Below are 23,076 nucleotides of genomic sequence, written 5' to 3'. Positions count from 1 at the left end.
GTGTTTTAGTTTGTTTAAGAGGGTGAGGATAGGGTTCTTGGAACTATGGATTTGATTGGTATTAGTTTTTGCCGTAGGTTTGGTATGGGTTTTGGTATTAGTTATTTCCCCAAACATAGTTGTTGTCCTACCACTGATCATGTTGAGGCTGATCATAACTCCATTGGTTTGACTAGAAGTAGCCTCCTTGTATTGCACTTCTTCCCATTCTCCTTGTAAATATAGACACACATCGGAATGATGTCCATTTTGGGTGAAAAAATCGCAAAAAAGAGGCATGGGCTGTACACTTTGGTCAATTTCAATCATCATAACTAACTGAGATAGCTCAAAAAGTTGATCTTCAATGCAAGGAGTGTTCATTTCCAAGCCACACTTTTTTTTTCAATTTTGATATTGTAGATTAGAGTATATGTACGTTGAGATTTAGGTATACAAAAACAAATTGATTAAAAATAAGCAATCCCCAGCAACGACGCCAAAATTTGGTGGTTATCGAGGCCAACAAAATTAATAACCCTAAATCTTTTACACTAAAGTAGTGTATAGTGGAAAAGGGGTCGAATCCATGGAGATTGGTTCAATTTGTTACTCAACGAAAATCTCTTTGCAAAAGTACTTGTAAAATGACAATAAAAATTAAAATTGGGGGTTTTGTTCTTTTGAAGTACTTCAAATAAAACTAGTAAATAGACAATTCAACAAAAATAAGAGTTTGATGTAAAATCAATAAGAGAGAAGTGGTTGACTAAAGGTTTCCTCACTTGAAAATTTTGTGAACATATCATTAGAATCCACGTGTACGATACTTGTTTTAAATAACTAATTTGGCTATAGTAATCCAAGAAGCTTGAGATTACATATACTTTTCTTAGTTGTTAAAATGGTTAGGGAAGCTCATAACAATCTCCTTTGTAAAAGTAACAATTTCCATTAAACATGTAATTAGTGAAAGTTAACTAGCATTAAGAACAAAAAAGTCACCAAATCCAAGAGGAGTCAAATGATTTCACTACCATGTTGGAGAAAATATTTTTATGATTGTGTGAAGTAAAACCAACACAAAAATCATTTGTTGCTTACTAATTTGAGGATCCTTTAGTCACTCAAGAAATTGCCAACTAATCACCACAAGAATATTTAAACTCATGAATAAAAACATACAAGTAGTAATAAGATTTTAAAACACAAAACATTCTCATAAAGATTCAAGAACAAGTTCATAGAGTCTTCAACATTCAAAGGATTTCACCAAAGTCAACCAAGATTAGTTTAGCCTAGCATGGCTCAAGTTAAGAAACTAAAACTAAATTAAAGTGTACCAAACATGTAGCAACATTTAGAGATGAATAGATGATGTTCTTCAAGTGTTCTTGGCCTTCAACGTCTTCACAATCTCCAGAAAAAGTGCTCTAAAATCGGATATAAAGAAGTTTTGAAAAGTCGCGCACCAATGTTCCCCATATAGTTCAAAACAAGAATTCCTGGAAATGCCCCTGCATGACCTTGCACGAACCGCGTGTTGTTGCACGGGTAGCCCACATACTGAATTGGTTTCTTTTGTGATTTAGGCTTCCAATGACTTAGCCCACTGGCCCATAACGAATCCACTAAGCTTGTAGCCCAATAATCTTCATGCTTTCTTCAATTTAAGCCTAATTTGGCTTCCCCAAATCATCCATAGCTCACGTGCTCGCTCAATCAATAATCTCTGCATGCTCAAAAATTCACCATTTTCTTCTAAATTCTAGGTCCATCTTCTTAAAGCTCCATAGACACTATCCCACTCCATGCATCATCTCCACTAGTCATCAAGCTCATAATCCTTGATTTTCCTCAAAATCTAATTGCTTTACACACATCCTGAACATTCCCGCTTCGCTAGTCTCTTTGAAATATGCAATAAAGCTCACGAAACTAGAAAGTACCCAAAATAGTCATAAAATAACAAAAAGGAAAATATGCATGAAGATTAGCTAAGTTATGAATAGAATATGCTAAAATAAACTATAAAAAGAAGTAAATAAAATGAAACTATCAATTAACGGACCATACCTCCAATATGATCCTACGTGGTTGTCCCTTACTTGATAGATCATTAAAGTAGACTTTGAGTTAATGATGAATCTAGACTAATAATTAGTCGCAATAAATATCACATTGAAATCTAGTAATAATGATACTAGGTTTCATCGAAGGAAAATAAATTGTTAGAAGCGAAGCTGCCCGAATTGTGAGTCATCACTTTAACAAGTGAGTGCATAGTTACCTTCATCTTACACATAGATATTAAGTATTTAATATAAATTACATGTTATACATACATATTATCTGTATTCTTGATATCTATGTTGGATGAACGATGTATACATGTTTTACTTTATTTAAACTGTATATGAATTTTATACCTATCAATATGTTGGGAAAAAATGGGTAGATGAATTAGATGATGAATGATTAAATAAATTCATGAGAGGTCTTGATGTTGAAAATTGACTCAGTCATCTAACGGAGTATAGATGGAGACCATGGACTATTCTAGACAGGCTAGCGGAACGCTAACAGACTCACAAATTGTAGGTGTTTGTGGACGATGTGTTCACCTGGTGTACTGCATCCCTCTCATGGTTGCCTTACCGATATATATTGCTGAGGAATCCCCTAAGCATTATTGTCTTCCCGATGATGAACCTTAGGATAGGTCCCTTAAAACAGATGCTTTAGGGACAGAAAGTGAGGATAACGGGAACGAGTAATGATTTGATGAGAGATCTATAGATTATAGGCCATTAGAATAATAGATATTTGTAAGGCCTATACTACTTCTGTTTATGATTATGTACTGTATTGACAATGACATCCCAATGTATTTAATATAATTAAAATACATTTATTCAGAAATGCTTTAATAATATCTTTAACATATTTTTAGGAACAAATTCCACAACATTATTCTTCAAAAGGATACTCTGATTTTTAAATAAATCATAAACAAATCGGTCTTTTCAGGACGTGAAATTGGAGATGTCACATTGACAATGGTGGATTCTTGCAGACAAAAATATGTCTTTTCATTAGTTAGAACAACATTAGGTGGGATTATGTAACATCCTGTTTCGAATCGTTTCATAATTCCAGGTCGTGACCTAAAGACCGGTTATCATAAGGCTTAGGGCCTTTAGGAAAGAGAATTAAACCCCCTTTGAGTGTAGATAATGTATGTTAGATGATCTGGGAGTTCAGTTCGCGTTTTAGAGTCCAAGAGTATATCAATAAAGTGGGAGTTTAGGCCTTTTAAGAATTTTGGATTTTAGTTTGGAAAGTTTTATGGTAAGAGGTAGTTGATAGAAGTGTAGAGTTTCTTGTTAACTTTATGTGGATATAAGGATCGTCGAAATAAGATTTAGAACGAAGAGGTTATGGCTTTCAGAAGTTGGTGAATTTAAGGATAAGCCTAGTATGCAGGGTGTGCATGGAGAGTACGTTGGGCGTACTAGGAAAGAGGATCGTAGGCACCTTATGGAGTACGTTGAGCATACTGGGAGTACGCAGGGCATACTCAAGCCTCATGCAAAACCTAATTTATGGTCTTAGACCTTGTTTAATGATCTTAACTCAACTCCAATCCCTCTTATCTTTAGCCTCCATCCCATTAAACCCTAGATTCGAAACCCTACCTTTCATTTGAACATTTTTTAGGTTTTGGTGTGATTTTGGTGTGCCGTGGAGAAGAAGGAGTTCTTTTTCGAAGCATTATTTGTCTTAGAGTTTGTGGATCCAAGCTCTAATCATCTTCATCAACTTCCAAGAGGTATAAAGTTTTTAACTTGATGAATCTATGTGTTAGATCTAGTATAGGGTATGTTTTGGATTTATTTGGATCCTTAGAGTCATCCTTGTGAGTATGAGCTACTCCAAGAGCTTAGAATGTTGGATCTTAGCACTTTTGAGGTTGTAGGTGCATAAAAATGTCATCTTGATGGGTTTGGGTGAGTCATGATTAAGTTGGTGTTCATATTTTACGTTCAGAAGGATAAAAATGGGTTTGGGTTCCCATTAAGGCATGCAAGGGAGTAAAGTTTGCAAGTTTATGGTTTAAGACGTTATCTAGGGATCATATCTATGTTTGGACGACTTGACTTAACCTAATAAGAGCTTAATATGGATTTTTGGGCCTCTGATGAGTATGTTTGGCATACGTAGGAGCACGCTCAACATAGTTCTTGTTTCATGCATTGACTACTTGTACGTTGTGCTTCGGTGGTGAGTACACGGGGCATACATTTCTGGTACGCAGGGCGTACTCCCAAAGTGTCCATTTTGGGCATTTTATGGTTTTGAGCCTTGTTGGGCCATTGAACTTATGACTTTGGGACATGGATAGACTATGGGCTTTATTGGAATTAGGTCCATGATGATTTTTGGGCCCAATTAGGAATTTAGGCCATATTGGGCCTTGGGATGCCATTTAGGAAATTGGGCTTGTTGAGCAAATTGGTTAGGCCATGGTTTTGGGCCAAGTAAAAAAGGGTAAAATGGTCTTTTACCCTGGATATTGGACAAGTAATTTAGATTCTTGATTATAGGTCGAGACCCAATTATTAGCTGGATATTATTTGATGGTGCTAGTGCGTGGGGATTTTCCGGATCAGCATACCGAGACTTTATTTGAGAGATTCAGCCACTAGAGGTGAGTTTCCTCACTGTGTTTAGCAGGTTGAAGGCACCACTATCGGCCCATGTTTATTGTGTTTAGGATTCTAGTTGTCTGCGTGACTATTGCGTATGTTACGTGTTTATATGTATACAGGATGGGGCCCGATGTCGGGCATGGCCTAATGATTATATTGTATGTTATTTATCTTTGTGATTTTATGCGTGTGTTTATATGTTATATGTATATCGAGCGGGTTTTGATGATTGACGAATATGTTCCGAGCGGGGCTCAATGTCGGGCAGGGACCGATGATAGGCGGTGCCTATTATATGTTTGATATGTATGTTATGTGGTATTTTGGGGAAGTTAGTAAGCTTTGTGCTTACGGTTTTCGGTTTATGTTTTAGGTACTTCTAGTTCAAAAGGGAAGAGCTCAGGGTGACTGCATTGCACACACCACATTGTTCCGCATATTACATGACTCTAATGTACTTGGATGTTTATTGATTCACTCTGATTCACTATGCTTTTTATGATATTGTTTTGGGTAATGGTTTTATCAATTTAAAAATCCAAATTTTTAGTCTTAATTTTTGGGACGTTACAGATTACTTGTTCCTATTTACCGCTTGCTAGTCATCTACTTGTTGTCCCTAGAATATTTTTGTACATATTTCTAGAGCATGTTCTCATGTTTTCTATTGTTTGGGCAATGATTGGTGGTTGTGTTTGTCATCGATTTGTGCCTGGCTCAATGTGGGCATTCTTGGTACTTCTGTGTATTGGATATAGTTTTTGGTGTTGTATTTTCTCTTTCACTGTTGTTGGCTTCTGGTTTTACGATAGGTGGTTCAAGCAGTGGATTTGTTCAAATGGTTATTAGAGTTTGGAGGAAACTGAGCATCATATGTATTGGGTTGTAAGGTGTGGACACCAAAGGTGAGGTTGTTGCAATCTTGTTTGCCATTCTTATTGACGTTCTTTCAATGCCTTGTTTGTTTTGCACCAATGTTTGTACATCGATCTTCATTGGGGGGTGCAGTGCCTCTCCAAGATAGGAGTAGACGTAGAACCTATAGGAGACAAATAAAGTTAAGAGTATTATCACTTGAGGACCCGGTAATACTCTCTGATGTATAAGTTAGGAAAAGCTAGTTATGATATTATGAGATTAATGGGGATCACATATATGTAAGGAGTGTATGACTAACTTTGTATCTGTCTTGGATCGTCATATTTGCATAGTTTATATGGGTGGTGTAATGATAGTAGTAATCTATTTCTTCTAATAAACAAAACCAAAAAATATCACATGTCAATTTACTGTTTCTTTAGTAACATATCAACTTTGATTTAAAATTTTAAAAAACTAAATCATATCCCAATATGAAGCACTTATGTGGGTATGAGTTTTTCTTAAGCAACATATAAGTTCTAATGCATGATGTGTTGTGTATTCCAATACGTAGACACAAAGTGGTTCTCAATACAAGTTCCAGTGCATGACATATAAAGTATAATAATGTATATATCATGTTTTGGAAGTTATATGTTTTTAGTTTCTTTAGTAACATATCAACTTTGATTTAAAATTTTAAAAAACTAAATCATATCCAAATATGAAGCACTCATGTGGGTATGTGTTTTTCTTAAGCAACATATAAGTTCTAATGCATGATGTGTTGTGTATTCCAATACGTAGACACAATGTGGTTCCCAATACAAGTTCCAGTGCATGACATATAAAGTATAATAATGTATATATCATGTTTTGGAAGTTATATGTTTTTAGAAAAGTAATCGAAAGATGTTAAGTTATTCCATACTTTATAGGTTTAATGAGAACATAAATGAGCTCAATAATAAGCAAGTAATATATGTATGTCTATCTCTTCTAATAAAAAAATCAAAAGATGTCATATGTCCATTTTTTTAGCAGACATATTTGACATGTGATATTTTTTTATAATTTTCTTTAATTTCTGTTTTTTTATAGTATATCAACTTTGATTTAAAATTTTAAAAAACTAAATCCTATCCTAATAGCATAATGTTTTCGAAAATTATTGAAGAATATTTTTTAAAAATTCCAAAAATCTCGTAAATTGTAAGGTATCCTAACATTTTACGTTTACATTATCCTATTATTTTATTTACATGATCAGCCGTTTAATTTTCATAATATACATTTCATAGTTATTAAAAAAAATGTATATAAAATTTTTAAACATACGTGGTTTCCACCACTTATAACGAAATAATATTGTTTATGCACATCAAGCCAGTTAGGCCGTGGGTAAATTGTTAATCTCGTTATTTGAAAGTATTAGCTAGAGGCCTGTGTACTTCCAATAGTCAATGCACTGTACATTGTAAGGCCATGGGATATGGTTTGTAAGGCCATGGGATATGGTTCTTTTTTCACACGTAAGAATCCTATATGGAGTCTAGGTGGAGGAGATGTTCACTAGTGAACACCGCCCCCAATAGGAGTAATGGTGGTGTGGATTGAAGCCAATTACAGGTTCTCACACCCAATCAAAGCCATTTCTTTCTATCTCTCTCTTCTTTCTCTCTATCTCTCTCTTCTGTCTCACTCTTGTTCACTAGTGAACACCACCTCCATCAATAGTAAATGAGTTGTGAAGATGTATAAAGAATGATGTGGAATGGTTTTCACGCGTGTTGATACCTCATCGCCTAATCGAAAAGTATCTAGAGGAATGTTGCGTCCAGATTCGACAAGCCGTTCCGGTTATCCGGATGGTGGGCTCTCCCATCATCTTTTTTTTTAAAATATATACTTAAGGTCATATACTTAAAAGAGTAATATATTTGTTGATTTGTACACATTTAGTCACTGACTTTTTTTTCGACCACATTTACCCCTTCAACTTGTTAAATTGTACACATTTAGTCCTTATGACTGACTACTCTAGGTTAGCCGGTAAAAATGACTTAATAGGGTAATATATTTTTCACTTTGTACGCATTTAGTCCTTAATATTTTTGTACACATTTAGTCCTTAATATTTTTTTGTTGCAAAATAAGACATTTTTGTTTTTGTACTCATACAGTATTTATGAATGATTTTTTTAGGTTTTTCTCACGACATCTTACGTGGGATAGCCATATAGTGGTGAGATAGGTTGAGGTAGTCCTGCTATGTGCTGTAGACCAATATACTTGGTCTAGGCCAGCTGTAAGCCGTAGGAACGGATGATCGAGAAAAGTGGTTGGGTTAAGTCGACATGCCGACAAACCTTGGGTATTCAAACTCGATGACTGATTGGACCTGTTGTATGTTGGTATTCCAGTCCGATGACTGATTAGGCCAATGTATTCCAATCTGATGATTGTGGGTCCGTTATGTATGATAATAAGTTTGTTGTATCGGTATTTTGGGGGAAACTCACTAAACTTTATGCTTACCCAGTTGTTTATGTTTTCAGGTTCTATCGTTGATCGTGGTAGGGCGAAAACACTATCGTACACACTCATCAACAGTATTGAGGATTTTGTGTTTCTTATATTACTCTGATTTTCGATAAATGTATTCTGGAATAAATGTTTTTTTCTTAATAATGGATTTATAATTAGGGACTTTTGTCTTATTTAAAAATAAAAAATTTTTGTTGTGAAAATGAGACGTTACACATAAACGTTAACAGCCCCACATACTTCATCAATGATTGTCCCACATAAGATGTCGTGAGAAAAACTTAAAGAAATCATTCATAAGTACTGAATGAGTACAAAAACAAAAATGACTTAAATTTGAAACAAAAAAATATTAATGACTAAATGTGTATAAAAATATTAAGGATTAAATGTGTACAAAATGATAAATATATTACCTTATTAAGTCATTTTTCATGAGTAATCTGGAATAAACCGGTCATTATGACTGAATGTATATAGTTTAACAAGTTGAAGTGGTAAATATAGACGAAAAAAAACTCAGTGATCACATATATACAAATCAAAAAATATATTATCGCATAAGTATGTATGAATGCGAGGTGATATATATGTGTTTTAGTTTTTATTTCTTTTACGGAAGTTGACCAAAAGCTCCTGGGTTTTCAAACTGAACCAAGGGGGTCTCATGCTGCAATAAACGACATAAAACCCAACGAAATTTTGACACCCTGGATGACTCTTTCAACCATTGAGAACAAAAAAGACTTGATTTTTTACTAATATCAGCAATCAAGTCCATTGAAATTATTATATAAAAACGAAGGGTTTGTCTTATTCTTTTAAAAAGAGTCCAAAATGACATTTTAGATTGAATATCAAGATAAAGATAATGTTATTAATTAAGACGACTATATATGTGCTAATGTGCATGAATATATTTAAGACATAATTTTTTGCCAAGTACATCCACACCATATACAAGACTACTGCTAGTTCCAATTTAAGATTCAATGAACAATTCGTCGACGATTTACCACAATATTGAAATTAAGTAATTTGTTTTTGATAATATTTTATATTGGTGCATTTAGAGTGTGGACAAACAGAAATGGGTCAATTTTTGATTTATGTTTTTTGAATAATCAGTCAAATTAGTAAACAAGAAAATCACTGTCATTCACGTTTTTGGGTGATTTACCTGAAAATTTACTAATTAATTTTTTTTTGAAAACCATCATAAAATAAAAAATAAATAAATAAATAAAATCTTGGGAAAAAAAATATAATTATGGTTTACCACTTCTTTTCTTAAACCTGTTATCCAACTGCAGGCCCATTTTGCCATCAATATTACTATATTCATTTCCTAGATGTAGTAAAATAGGCAATTTCATCCCATTTATTCGAACAGGATTGGCTGCATTATAAACCATTTCCTTTATATAGAGGAACACTCACCTCTTGTAAGCCACCATCTTTCACTTGGTTTTCTTCTTCTTTACGACAATGGTGGTCTGTATGAAGATGAATATGGTGTTACAGAAAAGGAATTTAATGTTCGATAGAGAGAGAAACATTTACAGCTACAAGAGCACAAGCATATCATGCATGGCCAAGGAGTTGCCCATGCATAACCAAAATCTGTACAAACTTCTTTCATTGGAATCCCGGAATGTTAGTTTGGATGAGATCAAGAAGGCATACCGAGCCAAGGCCCTGCAACTTCATCCTGATGTATGTCGATTTTCCATTACAGATGAATGCACAAAGCAATTCGTGGAGTTACACAAGGCCTACGAAGTTCTTTCTGATCCAGATACACGGAGAGTGTATGATCTGGAATTAAACATGGTTGAATGTTTTGGATGTGGTTCGGGTCCTCAATTTGGTTTCTATGATAGGAAGGTGTGGGAAATGCAACTTGCTGGACTAAAGAAACGATCTGCTGATCGAATGGGAAGGATGAAAAATGAATTCATGTAGAACATGTTATATTATTTAATGTGTTTATCGTGTTGTTAATAATATATATGACCATCTTGAATGTTGAACATTATCTATTTATTCCCTCGTAGATAAAATACAAATAGAAAAAAATCAATAATAATTAACCTCTCTATACCTAAACCATGAGTCAAGTTACCACGACTATTAATAGAGATTTGTTTTCGATCAAAACCAAAGTCATTTTCCCTTTCGTGTATGGAAAAGACATCGGACTGCAGCGGAAACATGGCATGCAGCCACTTCCATCAAATGAGACAAATTCAACCTTTTGGTTTTTTTTTTTTTTTTATTATTATTTTTTTTAATAAATAAATAAAATAAAATGTTCACCACCATATGGAAAAGGACATATACATCAAGTTAATTAAGGGAATGAAATCCGAGAAACATCCAAAATATGATACAGGAGAGTAATTTTAAAATTTTAATTATCTGGCCGGGAATAAATAATCGGAGTTGTCGCATGCAACCTTGATATTCAAGAACCGATGTTTTTTAAACAAAGACACTACCTTAAGAAGGGTGATGTAAGATGTATTAAAATTAGTGACAGTTTACCGTAAAAATATCTGTGTCAGTAATTACCAATATAGATTTCTGCTAGACAGTATTAAAATTAACAAAATAAGCCAACGTGAAACTGGACAGAGTACATATCAACAAAGACAATGCACAGAACTATGGTTAAATAAACATCCAGGTAAAAAAACATAGTAACAATCAAAATATAACACCAGGGGATCAAAGGTCAAGGAGCATGAGTATTCTAGAGCCTATGAGATTTATAAGAGTTGCACCAAATTTTCACTAGGACTTGCAGCTAATTCACAATTGCTTGAGTTTCATACTCCCGATAATAGCCTTGTACTCCAATCTTTTGTTAGTGATTGTATATTTGTCCTATAATCGCCCCTTTTTTATGACATCAGGCTTTTTGTATCCATCAACACCACTCTCCACATGAGACTTCAACAGCTCCAGCAACATCAGATCGTGAATGTATTACAAATAAAGCGCGTAGTTGTCAAGCAGGCTATATCGTTTTGTTTTCATATACATCTTGTGTTGCGATTTCGCGGTTGAACATGAAAAACTTTATCCTCATCAGACAATATGACAATATGCAGAGCATTAACTCTATAAACATAAGACCAATTTTTTGTTTAATAATTCTTTATAATCTATAATATTGTTATAAAACTATAAAACAACCAAAAAAATTATATAATAATTTAAAAACAAAATCTGTAATAGGCCTTATTTGGGTTATTTGGTTAACCCGAATTAGAAAAAAATTAACCTAAACTCAATGAATAAGATTATCTTTTTCGGTTAAACAAAACCAAATATTCCAAATCTTATATGGTTCAGGTTGGTTTGCAATTTTTTTTTAACACCCTTAGGTTTACCCACTCCCCGGACAATAACCATTTTTGTAAGATGGACGCAATTAATTAATACCTATAAGGGTTATTGTTAAAAATTGATTTTTTTTTCTGTAAATTTATTAAAAAACCTGCGATTTTTTTATAAAAAAATTAAAAAAAAAATTGTAATCTCTAAGTATTTTTTTATGCATTCACTACAAGAATATCACCCTTTAGCGACGACACTATTACCGGCGACATGGACTTTTAGTGGCGACAAATGCTAGAGTCGCCGCTAAAAGTCCATGTTGCCGGTAATAGCGTCGCCGCTAAAGGGTTATCACCCGAATCCGCGTTTTCCCCCTCCGTTACATCTAAGTCATTCGATCAAACATCCAATCCAACAGTTGGGGCCCCTTATCCGCACTAACCTAATACCGGCGAAATATGTGTCGCCGCTAAAAGTTAAAAATATCGCCGCTAATAGTTGGCTAAAAAATGACGCGGTACCCTTCCCTCCAGATTGTCGCCGTTATTGACATTTGTCGCCGGTAAAGGTGTCGCCGCTAAAGGCTCTCGCAGATAAAAAAAAACGCACGCAGTTTCTTCATTTCTCTCATTTTGCTTTCTATTTGTTGCATCCCACACAATCGCCTCTTTTAGCTTCTACCGAGTTTGTCTTCAATTTGATTGTTCCAACTACATATATCCCCACATTGTGTGAGATTAAGGATCAAGGGGTGGTTAGGGCTTTCGGGACCGATTTCTAGCTTCATTTCTTGAAGAAAGGTTGGTTGATTTTGTTGTTTCCTTTTTAATTTGTATGTTAATTTCGATTTGTAGCTGCATTTGATGATTAAATGGCAATAAATTTTTCAATTTCTTGTTTTTGGTGGTATTGTCTTTGGATTAGAAAAAAAATGAATTTGATTGTTGTATTACTTCCACTTGTAGTTTAGCCTTTAGGGACGTTTGATGATTATTAAGAGCTAAATTTGATGATTAAATTGCAATAAATTGTTCAATTTCAGTGTTTTTGGTGGTGTTGTCTTTGGGTATACCGGTAAGGGTATTTTCGGGTGAAGACCAATTTTTCCGGCTACATATCTGTTGATTTCCTCCACTACAGGTTCTATTATTTCATTTTTTGTGAATTTGGTATTTGTATGTGAAAATTGTCATATGTGAAAATTAGATTGTATAATTGGTATTTGTATTAATATATGTGAATTTGGTGTATATATGCCAATGTATGTGTGTTTGATGTATATGTGCTATATGAGTATTTGGTAGAAGTATATATATGATGTTATTATCTATATATATGTTAAATTATATGTATTTGTTATAAGTAGGATGTTATTGTGTGTATGTGAATGTAAGTATGTTTGTTGTAAATGTGGTATACGATTGTGAAATTATTGTATTTGGTATAAATAGGATGTTATTATCTATATATGTGAAATTATGTGTATTTGGTTGAAGTAGGATGTTATTTTGTGTGTATGTGAATGTATTTGTATTTGGTGTATATGTGGTATATGTATGTAAAAGTATGTGAATTTCATGCTCTTGTGTATTATGTAAAAGTATGTGGTTTTGGTATAAGTAGGATGCTATAATTGAAAAAATAAAAATAAATTATTGTTATAATTGGAAAAAAACACAAAAAAAGCTTATAAAATTTTTAAAAACTTATATACAAATACTAGAAACTTTCTTATAATGTTAACCAATAAGTTATATAGTTAACTTATAATCTTCAAATTAACTCATAATGTTATATTTCTATAGTTTCATATTTATATTTTAATGTCTTTTTTAGTTTTTAAATTTTTTATTTGCAACATATTTATATAATGTTCTAAATAAAAAATATATATATTTTTTAATCTCGACAGTAACAAAGAACAACACAACAACATAATATGTATGTAAAAGTATGTGAATTTCATGCTCTTATGTGTTATGTAAAAGTGTGTGGTTTTGGTATAAGTAGGATGCTATAATTGAAAAAAAAATAAAAAAAATATTGTTTTAATTGGAAAAAAAACAAAAAAAATGTTATAAAATTGTTTAATGTTATAAATAATATATATATATATATATATATATATATTTTAATCTCGACGGTAAAAAAAGAACAACACAACAACATAATATAATTGTTGTTATAAAAAATTTTATTCTTTTAATTGTAAAAAAAATTGTGGATTGGAAAAAAAACAATGCTAATTCTATATACTAAACTCTAAACCCAAAATTATGTTTCAGCAACTCCATGTCTGTTGATAAAAGTTGGACTACTAATCCATATCGAAACCATCCCGAGTTCCAAGCAGGACTCAAAGCTTTTATCGAGAAGTCCAAGTCACCCCTTGATAGTAATGGTAAAATCAGATGTGCGTGTGAAAAATGTGATAACCGTTACTTCAAGTACCCGACTGCAGTTGAACGCCATATATTTATAAATGGTTTTAGTAAGTCGTACAAAATTTGGATCTATCATGGTGAATCTTTTACTCCTCCAGTCATCTTGCCAAGTAACGAAATGGCCGATTTAATCAACGATGTGATGTGGGAGTCGAGAGAAAATGATACCAACCTTGATGAAGGAACCTCGAATACAAGGGATAGCGGTGTGGATGATGATTTTGCACAGTTGTTGGAAGAAGTGGAAACTAAATTGTATCCTGGTTGCATCTTTTCTTCCCTTGAGTTTCTAGCAAAGTTAATGTGTAACAACGCAAATTTTCAAACAAAATTTTCATTTTAAAAATAAAGTATTTTCATTCAAAACAAGGCATAAATAATTTAAGTGTCATGTCAAATACAACTGTCTAAATCCCAAGATCATAAAAACATCCTTCAGTGTGTATCGATCACGCCGGCGCCTTCCCACGGTCCTCGCTAGTACCTGAAACACATACATAACAACTGTAAGCATAAATGCTTAGTGAGTTCCCCAATATACAACTTACGCACATACGCCTTTCCAGACCCTGACCTTCCGGTCCATGTGTCTCAGGGGACTTCCGTCCCTGCTGGGTAAACCTTCTGGTCCTACCCACGCCGACCTTCCGGTCCATCACACAACATATCGCCTTCCGGCCCATAACATATTGCCTTCCGGCCCATAATATAATCGCCTTCTGGCCCATGACATACATATCACATATAACAAATAACTTACCACATATAGCATACATATCACATATCATATCCGACCTTCCGGTCACACAGTCAAACCCTTCCGGGTACAGTATAGTGAGAAGACTCACCTCGTGAATGCTGAAAGCTAGCAAATCCTGAAATCACTCGCACTCGATCCGCCGAGCTACAGACTCCCTATAATATCATATATCCCTTATTAATACTTATATCTTCTAAGTGTGACTATCCCTAAGAAGTCAGACTTAGGTCAACTCTGGTCAACGGTCAACTCGACCGGACTCGGCGAGTGCGAAGGCGACTCGGCGAGTCTAGGCGTCCTCCCCAACTTCCCCTGATGTTCCCTTTCTACTCGTCGAGTATCCCTCTTGGCTCGACGAGATCCTCGTGGAAGAATCGCGGGGCCACCCCGACTCCACTCGCCGAGTCTGAAGAACAGCTCGACGAGTTCCAGTAAATCTCCAAGCTACTCGCCGAGTCTGTTCATCGGACTCGGCGAGTCCATGCCATGCAGTCGATCAAACTGCTTCCTGAGATAAGTATTGTCCCGAAATACACAAGCATGGGACCCCCTGGACCTCTAAGGTCCTAATACAGGGTTATAATCGTTTGGGTAACAAGGTACTAATCCATCTAATCACCAAATGGGTTCCATAAACCCTAAATCCATGCACACATCAACATAACAGAAAAGATCCGAAATTTTACCTGAATAACGCACTCTCTGTGTCCCCAAACCGCAGAACTCGAATCCCTTGCTGTTCCTTTAGCCAAAACTCTTCTCCTCTTTGCACAACAATTTCTTCAAGGCCCTAATATCCTTCAATCTTGCTCTAGATGCCCACAGCCGTTTAGGGTTCTTCTCAATCGACTAAAAACGGACAATGACGGCCTATAAGTGCATTATATACGTTCCAAAACCAAACGGCTAGGGTTTCCGCTGAACAGCGTAGACTCGCCGAGTCCATATCTGGACTCGTCGAGTCCAGTCGCGAACCCGCGACCAAGTCTGCGATCCTACTCGGCGAGTCTAGGCTCCAACTCGCCGAGTCCCCTCTTAAATCACCCCAAAAACATAATTTAACAATACCTGAGATTTCGGGCTGTTACAACTCTCCCCCACTAGGATTAGACTTCGCCCTCGAAGTCTCACTCTGCAAATAGCTCCAGATGCTGCTCCCGCATCTCACGTTCCGGCTCCCAAGTCATTTCCGAACCTTTCCGGTGTTGCCACTGGACCAACACCAGAGGTACCTCCTTGTTCCTCAGAACCTTGATCTTCCGATCCCTGATGGCCATTGGTCTCTCAGCATAATTCAGGCTCGCATCCACCTAAATATCCTCCAATGGAACCACTGCCGACTCATCGGCTATGCACTTCCTCAATTGCGACACATGAAAAGTGTCGTGGATCTGTCCCAACTCTGTTGGCAATTCCAACCGATAGGCTACCCGGCCTATCCTTGCAATCACACGAAATGGCCCTATATACCGGGGCCCCAACTTGCCCCTCTTCCTGAATCGAATCACTCCTTTCCAAGGAGAGACCTTCAGGAGAACGAAGTCGCCGACTTGAAACTCAAGCTCGGATCGGCGCCTGTCTGCATAACTCTTCTGTCGGCTCTGGGCGGTCAATAACCTCTGCCTAACTTGCTGAATCTGCTCTGTCGTCTGAAGCACGATCTCTGTGCTGCCCATCACTCTCTGTCCCACCTCTCCCCAGCAAATGGGGGTCCGACACCTCCTACCATACAACAGCTCAAAAGGTGGCATACCAATGCTCGAATGATGGTTGTTGTTGTAGGAAAACTCTGCTAAGGGTAAATATGCATCCCAACTACCCCCGAAGTCTAACACGCACGCTCGAAGCATGTCTTCCAGCGTCTGAATCGTCCGCTCGCTCTGACCGTCTGTCTGGGGATGGTATGCGGTACTAAAATGCAATTTAGTACCCAGCTCCTCATGGAATTTCTTCCAGAACCTGGAAGTGAAGCGCACATCACGGTCTGAAACAATCGAGATCGGCACTCCATGCCGAGATACCACTTCTCTCACATATATCTCTGCCAACTTCTCCGCTGAAGAACTCTCGCTGATGGCAAGGAAGTGTGCACTCTTCGTCAACCTATCCACAATCACCCAAATTGCGTCAACTCCCCTAGCAGTCCTCGGCAATTTGGTGATGAAATCCATAGTGATCTGTTCCCACTTCCACTCGGGGATCTCCAATGGCTGTAACTTGCCATGCGGTCTCTGGTGCTCGGCCTTAACCCTACGGCAGGTCAAGCACCTCTCAACGAACCATGCCACGTCCCTCTTCATACAGGGCCACCAATACTCTTTCCTCAAATCCAAATACATCTTCGTAGCACCGGGATGGATCGAGAATTTCGATCTATGAGCCTCTTCCATCAGAGAAATACGCGTACCGCCCACGAACGGTACCCAGATCCGACCTTGAAACGTCATAAGCCCTCGTCCATCCTTAACGAACTCTGAAATTAACCCCACAACCCGCTCTTTCTTCTGCATTTCTGGCCGCCCAGCCTCGGCCTGTGCCCCACGAATAGCATCCAATACTGAAGTCATCACAGTCAGTCTCAAGCATACATCTCGCAATGGAGTGCTCTCCGCCCTGCGGCTCAACGCGTCGGCTACCACATTAGCCTTACCTGGGTGGTACAGGATCTCACAATCATAATCCTTGACCACATCCAACCACCTCCTCTGACGCATATTTAGGTTGGGCTGATCCATCAAATATTTCAAGCTCTTATGGTCCGTGTATATCGTACATCGAACCCCATACAGGTAGTGATGCCAAATCTTGAGAGCGAATACTACTGCCCCCAACTCTAAATCATGCGTGGGATATCTCGCCTCATGAGGCTTCAGCTGCCTCGACGCATAGGCTATCACATGACCCCTCTGCATCAACACTGCACCTAGTCCCGAAATCGATGCGTCGCAATATACTACAAAATCTTCCATCCCTTCCGGAAGAGCTAATACCGGGGCTTCGCACAACCTCTGGCGAAGTGTCTCAAAGGAGGTCTGCTGCTCGGGCCCCCATGAGAATGCAACACCCTTCCGGGTCAATCTGGTGAGCGGCACTGCGATCTTGGAGAAATCCTTAATGAATCTCCGATAATACCCTGCCAACCCAAGGAAGCTCCTGATCTCGGAGGGTGACTTCGGCACCTCCCAACTCATCACCGCCTCAACCTTGGCCGGATCGACCAATATCCCTTTCTGATTAACAACATGTCCAAGAAATTGGACCTCCCGCAACCAGAAGTCACATTTGGAGAACTTTGCATAAAGCTTCTCCGACCTCAATACCTCAAGGACCTCCCTCAAATGCTCCTCATGCTGCTCTCTAGATCTCGAATACACCAGAATGTCGTCGATAAATACAATCACTGACCGATCCAACATCGGTCTGCATACCCTGTTCATGAGATCCATGAACACAGCCGGGGCATTGGTGAGCCCGAAAGGCATCACCACAAACTCATAATTCCCATATCGCGTTCTAAACGCTGTCTTCTGGACATCCTCGTCCCGCACCCTCACCTGATGGTACCCTGACCTCAGATCGATCTTGGAAAACCAAGATGCTCCCTGCAACTGATCGAATAAATCATCGATCCTCGGCAACGGGTAACGGTTCTTGACCGTCAACTTGTTCAACTCCCGGTAATCAATGCACATCCGGTGTGAACCATCCTTCTTCTTGACGAACAGAATAGGTGCTCCCCATGGCGAGCTGCTCGGCCGAATAAATCCCTTCCCCAGCAACTCCTGGAGCTGCGAGGACAACTCTTGCATCTCTGGAGGTGCAAGACGATAAGGCACCTTAGCAATAGGCGCGGCCCCCGGAACCAAGTCAATACCAAACTCTACTTGTCTCACAGGAGGTACTCCCGGCAGCTCCTCGGGGAAAACATCTGAAAACTCACGCACCACTGGGACCTCCTCCACTGACCTCGGTCTCTCGGAAACCTCCCGCGTATCCATCACATACGCCACAAAACCCTTACAGCCCTGCTGTAGACACTGCCTCGCCCTAGCGGCCGAACAAAAAGCTGATCCCGAACGGGTACCCTCACCGTACACCTAAAGAACTCCCCCACTATGGTCTCGTATAGTCACCAGCTGACGCTCACAGTCGATGACAGCGCCGAATCGGCTCAACCACTCCATGCCCACGATGACACAGACATCACCCATCGCAATAGGAATCAGGTCAATCGGGAATTCGACCCCGAAAATCTCTAACACGCATCCCCGGAGAACCTCCGTGGCACAAATCACTTTCTCGTCAGCTATAGAAACCCTCAGAGGCCGACTCAACGACTCACGACTAACGCTGATATGCTGGCTAAAGGCTAGAGATACAAAGGATCTACTCGCACCCGAGTCAAATAACACTAAGGCAGGCACAGAGTTCACAAGGAAAGTACCTACGCATATAATAACATAAGCATAACATCTCGACATTAAAAATAAATACATGAATTACAGCATACCTGCCACAACATCGGGCGCAGCGCGGACCTCCTCCGCAGTCAGCTGAAAGGCTCTCCCCCGAGCCCTCGGGGCCTCGGCCTTCACCGGTCGGGTCGCAGTAGCTCTGGCAGCAGGTGCAGATCCCTGAAGAAGCTGAGGGCACTCGGCCTTCCTATGGCCTGTCTGGTTGCAATGAAAGCAAACCGTAAACCCCTTGGGGCACTCCCTAGCAATGTGCCCCTCCTTGCCACACTTGTAGCAAGCACCAGATCGACATACCCCATCATGGCTCTTGCCGCACTTCCCGCAAGTGCGGCCCTTCGAACCTCCTGTCCTCGAATCGGCGGACTTTATCTACTTGGCTGCCGGCTAGGACTGAGCCGGTCGCCGGTCCACCCGCTGAGACTCGGCCTCCTCCCTGGCCTGGGTCTCCAACTCGATCTCGCGCTTCCTGGCATTTGCCTGAAGCTCAGCAAAAGTATGGTAGGTGGAGTTTGACACAAACTCTCGGATATCCCTCCTCAACACACCCAAGTACCGGCTCATCCGAGCCTGATCAGTGGACACCAGCTCGGGGCAGAACATCGCCCTCTCATGAAACTTCCGCGTGATCACCGCAACAGAATCAGTACCCTGCTTAAGGGTTAAGAACTCCTGTACCGATCGTTCCCTCTCCACCGGGGGAACGTACTCGTCCCTGAACATAGCAGTAAACCCTTCCCATGTCACTGCTGAAATCTCTGCCAGAGTGAAGTTCGCCGTCACGAACTTCCACCAATCCTTCGCTCCCAGACGGAGCTGGTTCATAGCGAATCGTACCCTCAGGTGCTCCGGGCATGAACAAGTGTAGAAGCACCCCTCTATATTCGCGATCCACCTCATCGCAGCAATCGGATCCTGCGTCCCATCGAACTCAGGTGGCTTCGTGTTGCTGAACTCCCGGAACAGCAACGAGTCACCCCCCTGTGGCCTGGCAGCGGCCACAGCTGCGGTAGCTGCAGCGGCTGCAGCTTCAGTCAATGCGGCGTACCGCTCCTCAAACGTCTCCATCAGGGTGGTCTTAATAGAACCAAACATCTCCGGGATCTCAGCCCGGATCGCCGCAGCTACCTCCTCGTGAATCATCTGACGAATCTCCTCGTCACTCACACCGCTCGAACTCGCTCCGTGGCATGGTCTAACCATGATGTCTCTGAAATACAACATAAAACCATCAGAGACTCCATCGAGTATAATCGTACTCGATAACGCAACCCTACTCAATCTCCGATACCCAGGGATTCTTACTTGGGTCTCCCACTGACCCGGTGTCTTCGGTAGTACGGGCCCAATACTACCGACCACACCGCATCAGCATTCATCCCAAATCTTCCTCCCCCAAACCCCGGATAGTGAGTACTCTACTTCTGTTATGCACTATCTACTCGCACACTAACAAAGCATCTCATATCGGCAACTTCCCTAGACTAAGGCATCACAAATCAGGCCACTCTAGTCCTATCATGAATACCTAGTCTTCTAGCATGCATAACAATTCATATCATATAATATTGTAAGGTATTTTGGGGATCTTTACCGTTCGGGCGCTGACTGATCGTACACACTGCTTCTTTCTTGCTTACCACAAAACCATTTACAAAAGTTTATGCCTTTATTTAAAAAAAGTTTCCTCAAATCCTCGGTTTGAGTTCAGTTACCCCCGAAGGTGCACCCGAATCCCTCAAACCAAGGCTCTGATACCAATTGTAACAACGCAAATTTTCAAACAAAATTTTCATTTTAAAAATAAAGTATTTTCATTCAAAACAAGGCATAAATAATTTAAGTGTCATGTCAAATACAACTGTCTAAATCCCAAGATCATAAAAACATCCTTCAGTGTGTATCGATCACGCCGGCGCCTTCCCACGGTCCTCGCTAGTACCTGAAACACATACATAACAACTGTAAGCATAAATGCTTAGTGAGTTCCCCAATATACAACTTATGCACATACGCCTTTCCAGGCCCTGACCTTCCGGTCCATGTGTCTCAGGGGACTTCCGTCCCTGCTGGGTAAACCTTCCGGTCCTACCCACGCCGACCTTCCGGTCCATCACACAACATATCGCCTTCCGGCCCATAACATATTGCCTTCCGGCCCATAATATAATCGCCTTCCGGCTCATGACATACATATCACATATAACAAATAACTTACCACATATAGCATACATATCACATATCATATCCGACCTTCCGGTCACACAGTCAAACCCTTCCGGGTACAGTATAGTGAGAAGACTCACCTCGTGAATGCTGAAAGCTAGCAAATCCTGAAATCACTCGCACTCGATCCGCCGAGCTACAGACTCCCTATAATATCATATATCCCTTATTAATACTTATATCTTCTAAGTGTGACTATCCCTAAGAAGTCAGACTTAGGTCAACTCTGGTCAACGGTCAACGGTCAACGGTCAAGTCGACCGGACTCGGCGAGTGCAAAGGCGACTCGGCGAGTCTAGGCGTCCTCCCCAACTTCCCCTGATGTTCCCTTTCTACTCGTCGAGTATCCCTCTTGGCTCGACGAGATCCTCGTGGAAGAATCGCGGGGCCACCGACTCCACTCGCCGAGTCTGAAGAACAGCTCGACGAGTTCCAGTAAATCTCCAAGCTACTCGCCGAGTCTGTTCATCGGACTCGGCGAGTCCATGCCATGCAGTCGATCAAACTGCTTCCTGAGATAAGTATTGTCCCGAAATACACAAGCATGGGACCCCCTGGACCTCTAAGGTCCTAATACAGGGTTATAATCGTTTGGGTAACAAGGTACTAATCCATCTAATCACCAAATGGGTTCCATAAACCCTAAATCCATGCACACATCAACATAACAGAAAAGATCCGAAATTTTACCTGAATAACGCACTCTCTGTGTCCCCAAACCGCAGAACTCGAATCCCTTGCTGTTCCTTTAGCCAAAACTCTTCTCCTCTTTGCACAACAATTTCTTCAAGGCCCTAATATCCTTCAATCTTGCTCTAAATGCCCACAGCCGTTTAGGGTTCTTCTCAATCGACTAAAAACGGACAATGACGGCCTATAAGTGCATTATATACGTTCCAAAACCAAACGGCTAGGGTTTCCGCTGAACAGCGTAGACTCGCCGAGTCCATATCTGGACTCGTCGAGTCCAGTCGCGAACCCGCGACCAAGTCTGCGATCCTACTCGACGAGTCTAGGCTCCAACTCGCCGAGTCCCCTCTTAAATCACCCCAAAAACATAATTTAACAATACCTGAGATTTCGGGCTGTTACATAATGCTTATCAAAGTGAACAACAAAAGGATTGATAGTTCATTTGATCAACTCCTTGAGTTGTTGCAATTAGCGTTTCCCAAAGGCAAAGCGACAAGATTACGAGTTGAACTGGTTGAAACGAAGCATTTTCTTCGAACTCGAGTATTGGTCTTCTCTACAGTTGAAACATAACATAGATTTCATAAATGTCAAGAAAAATGTGGATGAGAGTTTGTTAGGTACTCTTCAATGGTGTTAGGTTTGTGGTACTTAGTTGTGACGCACAACGTAGAACACACAACTCTAGGGTTTTAGTGGTGGGTGAAAAAGGCGAGAAATATTATGGCCAGTTAGAAGAGATTATAAAGTTGAGGTATATACATGATTATTCAGCTGTACTATTTCGTTGTAAGTGATTTGATACTCGAACATGAGGTATTACTAGTGATAATTTCAACAGTATCGACACACGACGCGAAGCATACAAAGATGATCAACTCATATATGCTTCACAAGCCAAACAAGTGTTCTACATCAGAGATCCAAACAATAACCATCGGTGTGTTGTCGATCATGTTAACCATCGAAGTATTTGGGATCTACCATCGAACGATGACCATGTCCAAAATGTTGACAATGGCTCACACGAAAATGTA

General features: G+C 39.4%; 1 protein-coding gene across 1 annotated transcript; it reads left to right on the top strand.

Moving 5' to 3' along the window:
- Positions 1–9,587: 9,587 nt before the first annotated feature.
- Positions 9,588–10,064, top strand: LOC145066878 (chaperone protein dnaJ 20, chloroplastic-like). The gene has a single exon (XM_079014129.1). It carries the CDS (start codon positions 9,588–9,590, stop codon positions 10,062–10,064), a length of 477 nt encoding a protein of 158 aa, XP_078870255.1.
- Positions 10,065–23,076: the final 13,012 nt, after the last annotated feature.

This window comes from Lactuca serriola, chromosome 8 (genome assembly GCF_051521515.1).
Source record: "Lactuca serriola cultivar US96UC23 chromosome 8, Lser_US96UC23_V15, whole genome shotgun sequence".
Taxonomy (NCBI): Eukaryota; Viridiplantae; Streptophyta; class Magnoliopsida; order Asterales; family Asteraceae; genus Lactuca; species Lactuca serriola.
This window is presented reverse-complemented; position numbering and strand designations above follow the sequence as displayed.